Genomic DNA, 6,006 nt, shown 5'->3' on the forward strand with positions numbered 1-6,006 from the left:
GATAGACATCCGTGGCACCCAATAAACGGATCTGGGCATTTTTTTCAAATACGAGAAAATTAACGTTTGGTTCCCAGACCACGTCTCATTGAGAAGTGGTGGCGCTAGCCAGGCTATGATATTGTGAGCTCTATGTGCGAATTTGGTGGGCGGTGGTAGTGTAGTGGTTAAGGAGCTGGGCTAGCGTGCAGTAGCCTGAAAGTTGTCGGTTCAATTCCCGGCTTCCACCGTTGTGCCCTTGAACAAGGCACTTAACCCCTGCCAACTCGGGGACAATGTGATCCCTTGTAATATAGCTGACATATGTAAGTCACTTTGGTCAAGAAGTGTCTGCTAAATGTAATGTAATGTAATGTAATGTAATGAATTTGGAAAAGAAGCGTAGGCTGTGTTCTTTCCGTGCATCAATGTAGACAATTTCTTACTATCGCGAACTCTTGTCAGGGGAGGTCATTCATTTTGGGTGTCACCCATGACTTAAACTGATAGCCTGCTATGCCACCCGATGTAGGCTACTATTATTGTTACAGTTTTTAATCAATGCAACTAACATTATGTACAGCGAAGCAATATAAACCGTAGCCTATGCAATTTATTATCCCGTCTGTTATGACATGTACAACAATGTTTTTCACAATTTGCGACGCTCAGTTTTTGACTGAGTGTGTTAACATAAAATAATAATAATATTGTCATCATCGCAAACTGTTTAGTAAGGGGGTCAGTCGTGTTTGTGACGCACAGACAGCCTTGTAGCCTATTTTGCATAGGCCTAACTTTTAACGACAATTAAATGCGGATGAGGCAACAAATGGAAATATGAACAATATCTAGAATGTTCTGATTCGTTGATGATGATGAGGAAATTGGAAGTCTTGCAAACTTGATTTTATAGATTTTACTTGTGTTGAATTGCATATTAACAAGAAAAAATCTCCCCTTTAAACACTTTTGGCCTGAAGTAATTAAATAAGAGTGTTTGTTAAAGCCTTTCTACAATATTGCTGCAGTAGAAAAGAACAGCAATGGCTAATCAGCAATGGTCAGGGATGGTACTAAAATATATTTTTGTTCATCAGGAAAACTCAATCTCAATCAAGAACACTCTCAATTCGCCTTATTCACATGGTGGCCATTGGCGGCTAAAACGAGGCTACAGGGTACACAACCTATAGGATTGTTATGTTCTATGCATTCACCTGTAGGTGGCATTAATTATATAGTAAGTGTCCCCTGCCCAGGCGGCACACATAAATCTTACCGATGTCGGGCCGATGAATGCCGTTACAGTCTAGAAGACATCGCATAGGAAGCGGTTGCTCATTGGCAAGACATCGCCGGGATGTCGGCAAATCATCGAAAACGACAATGAGCCAATGTTTCAACGACTCATCAAAGCTATGCCCACCCCCGGCTTATACGACCTTTATTTATTTAGGTCGGAACTTGAGATTGCACATTTTACACTAGGCTATAAATGATTAGATCTATAAAGACACAAGAAAGATGCCAGAAATATTTTCAATTCATTTTATTTAATGTTTAAAAAAGTCTGAATGATGAAAAAATGCTGTTAGAAACCCAGGTAGAAGAGGACGTTCCCTAAAAGTCCTCTAAAAGTGCTGAACGTCCCCAACCTTTATAGAACATTGGGAACGTTATTAGAACGTCCTCCCTGGGTAATTAACACACCTCGATCTAAAATTCTCAACATGACACTAAGAGGACGTTCTTTTTGGGTAATTTCGTGGTCACACCAGGACGTTATGAAACAACCATTTTCTGATGTATATGGAACGTTTCAATCAATCTTTTGTTGGTTGTACAGCAACGTTACTCAGAGGACATGAATAGAACGTTCTCATTTGGACCTACTTTGGTCACACTACAACATCCCCTTCAGACTTAAGAACAATTTATAGGGGACGTTCCATTTTTAGGATCACTAACAGAAATGTCACAATGGGAAATCCCTGATGACGCAATGCATCAAAAAAACCTTTCTTCTCTGTTACATTGCTCCGGAACCGTTCATCGCAGCAAGATATTCACCCTCTATTGCGTGACAGAGCAGAAGTGGGGCTTTCCAACGAGACCACGCACTTGTCTGTACGATCAAGTATGAAAAAATCATGAAATTAAATCAAATCGCATATTTAGTCTGCGTTCACCTGCGCACCTAAGCCCTTTCTTAGGCAGCTTATCAAACATTACCAATTAACATTCTCAATTAGTAAACCCATTATCATAGGAAAATTGCCAACTAAAATTACATTTTGCCGCTGTAACCTACACACACATACATATACATATAACAAACACATATAACAACAGGGGACAGGCAGCTAGCGGATAGTGAGGAGATGTTTGCTGTATGTGACAAAAAATGTTTTAGCCTAAAAATTGTGTGACATCACTTAGATTGCCTTTACGTTTATGTTGATGGTAGCTTTTTTTCTCACTAATTGAAAGAATGTTATTCTAATGTCCTTCGTTTTCATTCCATAGATAACAGGGTTGACAATAGGTAGAATCAGAAAAATCATCATTCCACAGGCATTCCTTGCATTCGTAGATATGTTTGGAAGTCGATATGCAATTAATGTAAACAAGCTAACTATTTCAAAAATTAGAAACACAATTATCTGGGCTAAGCAAGTATTAACAGCTTTAGTTTTGGCATCTGATTGTCTGTTAAAGATGCATGTCAAAAGGATTTGGATATATGAGAACAGCTGTATTGTTATAGTGACAACATGCATAAATATAGTTATAATTAATCCATAAATATTATTGATTGTGACGTCTTCTCCACAGGACAGGTTAAGCAATGAGACATTACTACAATATACAGTCATGATAAAATTTGTACACCTTTGCACTCTAGTCTGAAGGAGAAAAAGAACAAAGATTATGGCAAAGTCAAGACCCCATGCCAATGACAATATCCCTACAACAGTTAGTGGTGTCATTATTGAATGATATCTCAGTGGCTTGCATATAGCAATATATCGGTCAAATGCCATTGCTGCCAATATGAACAGGGTGCCACCACCAAACATATGGATTAAAAAAGCCTGAAAGACACAGAGTGGGTAATATACAGTGTTGTTCTTGGTTATAATGTCCACAAGCACACGGGGAAACATTGCAGTAATTCCAATGAGGTCATTCAGTGGCAGGCTGAAGAGGATGTAAAACATCGGTCTGTGGAGACTCCTCTGAGTAACTATCAGCACCAAGATCGTCACATTTGAGAAAACAGAAAACAAGTAAACCAAAAGGCCTATAACAAAAATAGGGTATTCAGCCGAGGGGTGGATGTCAAAGCTGAAGATTTTTAAATCAAATGTAGACGTTTGATTCAGTGAATATTTTCCCATATCCAATTGTGGCAGTAGTGGTGTGAAGGAAGCCTGTGAAACAATTTTGAAACACGTTTTAAGTGATGTTATATCATCTTCAAAAGAATGCATATAATGATATAAATGGTAACTTACTTTCTAGTTGCACACAAAAGGAGACAATGACATGACTGATGTTACAGTGCAGGATTAAGTTCTATTTAAGCATGAGGTAATCCATCATGACAAATCACATGACCTGTGATGATGTGACTGATTGCTGATGTACAATAAACCATTCTTACTCTATCCTTGTATTTTGATATTTTGGGTGTCCTTGGGTAAGAAATTTGAAGATGAGGACATGAGGCCTATGACGGATTTTGACGTGGCATGCGTCTTGTAGGCTACTCCATTTCTTTTTTTAATTATTTAATAAAGAGAAAATTAGACTAATGGAATCAGAAATGATTCTGCCAATGTAATTTCATAACATTGAAATTCATCTCAGACCCTCTCACATCTAAAGACAAGTTTTTAAGTCACAGACTAGTCACAGACAATGATTTTGCAATGACTAAGGATCTTGCAGGGTCACTATTTAGGGACTGTTCGTTATTTATAAAAGGGGCCACCGGAGGGATTTTGAGTGCTTCAATCAAAAGTTGCATGACCCTCCCCTGCCTGCAAAAAAATTTTCAACGACCCTGTAACAGAATTTTCAAAAAAGACATGACCCTCCCCGGCCAATTGTCGATGTCTTCCGCCCACGCTCTTATGCGCTATAAAAAACCCCACTGACTAAGGCTACCGTTCTAATATCAACCTCTGCTTTCTGATCTTACACATCTCACTTCACCAAGATGGTGGCCATTTCTGTAGATTTCCTCACTAACATTGTTGTGGAAACACAATAAGCATGGAAACCATATGCACACTTCAGGGGCGGACTGGGACCAAAAATCGGCCCTGGCATAGTTGGCAAAAGCGGCCCTCAAATCAGTCGGGCACACCTAATTAAATACAAAATCTTTGCATTACCCTTAAATATGCATATATTTTCAACTGTCATGGAGCACTGAAAGTGATTTAGGCCTCATTGGTTAGCTCTCTGACTGATCAGAGGTAGGCATGGAGCATATGATCTCCATATTCAAGTAGGCTAACAAGCAATTATTAAAGAAGAGTTTCTGCTTGAAATCAAAGTATCATTTCAAATTATTCAATGGGCTACAATTGACTGCAGCACCAAAAATGACTGTGTAAAGAGTTAAATTACCCAGATTGTCGACATTAATGTAATTTATACCAGTTATCACTGTAGGACAACTGAAACAACACAAAATAAACAGGGCTGTTGCTGGAAATATTTTATTCCTGTAGGCTATACTACCTACCTACATTGCTGGTACATTTTGGAACAGTACAGCTACATGAACTAATTATCTTTAGTGTCTTCCAGTAGCCTATCATATAGGTTGGCTTGTGCATGACGTGACGTTTTAAACTACATTTCCGTCAGTCTACAGTCTTTTAGCCCTTCTTTACCATGATAACCCTTCCATGATAGAACCCTTCTCTACTTTGAGAGACCAACCACCACTCATGCCATCGATGTTGAATTTTGGGCGTCTGACAGAAACTGATCAATCTGTCCAACAATTAACGACACTATTTTGCTGTCTGGGTTTGCAAATCATTCATTTAGAATATTTAAGTTGCGCTATTTGTTATTATAATCACAGCAGGGCCTTACTATGTTATCATTAGGCTACCATATCATTACATTATCGCAATTAATAAGTCATCATCATAATCATCATAGTCAGCATGGCATGTCACAGCCTACCTGCTCCACCACTGAGTTCTTATCATGTAGCCTCAACTAGGCTCGCACTCTCCACCTGCTCACTGTCCCTTGCTCTGTATGCTTGCTTACATCCTCGTTCAAACTCAATGAACTTCAACATGTTGCTGACATATGCTAGCCTACTTGCAATATTGTATTTTTGAAGCTTCTACATTGGTGTTAATTTTGCACAATTGTCACTACCGGCACCCGCCGCAATTTCGTGTAGGCAACTTCGATTAACTTTTGATGCGCTCACAGAATCCTTGCTCTGAGCCAAAATGGGAGGGCTGGGGCCTGACGTGAGCTGTTATTGGATCAGTCCAGTGTCAGTATTGAAATGTAACCAATGGGCCGCTGATTGTCCTTTCTTTGGGCCGATCGTTGGCCAAAATGATTAAATTATATATATATAGCCTATTCTATCGGCCCAAAAGGTGCGTCGGCCCACCGGGAAAATGTCCGGTATGCCAGATGGCCAGTCCGCCCATGGCACACTTCCTGCAACTGCATTAGCCTACTTGAAATAAGTTACTCCTCTAGTAAGTATCCACATTAAATAAAACAATAAAACATTGAGACCATTCAACAAAGCACACTGGGTAATAACAAATTCAACACATGAACTGGTTACTATGGACTCGTCTATAGGCTTCCTCAGTCATTGTAAAGCTGCCGAAGCTGAACATTATCCAAAACTTCATTTCTCAGACGAGCGTCAATTTCGGAGCTTGCATGCTACCACTCCTTCCTTCTCAAATGACTTGAAAAGGCTGTTTGCACAATTTCACAAATAATCACAGGGGCCCCCAA

The 6,006-nt window shown here is 39.4% G+C and overlaps 1 protein-coding gene across 1 annotated transcript; it reads right to left on the bottom strand.

The window, feature by feature from the left end:
* Positions 1-2,417: 2,417 nt before the first annotated feature.
* LOC125308709 (olfactory receptor 52B2-like) lies at positions 2,418-3,383 on the bottom strand. The gene has a single exon (XM_048265272.1). It carries the CDS (start codon positions 3,381-3,383, stop codon positions 2,418-2,420), a length of 966 nt encoding a protein of 321 aa, XP_048121229.1.
* Between the last annotated feature and the right edge of the window lie 2,623 nt (positions 3,384-6,006).

The sequence above is a fragment of the Alosa alosa genome, chromosome 15, assembly GCF_017589495.1.
Source record: "Alosa alosa isolate M-15738 ecotype Scorff River chromosome 15, AALO_Geno_1.1, whole genome shotgun sequence".
Classification (NCBI taxonomy): Eukaryota; Metazoa; Chordata; class Actinopteri; order Clupeiformes; family Clupeidae; genus Alosa; species Alosa alosa.

Bases quoted from the DNA above. Each gene is read 5' to 3' on its own strand.
- LOC125308709 (XM_048265272.1), bottom strand. From the start codon at position 3,383: ATGGGAAAATATTCACTGAATCAAACGTCTACATTTGATTTAAAAATC.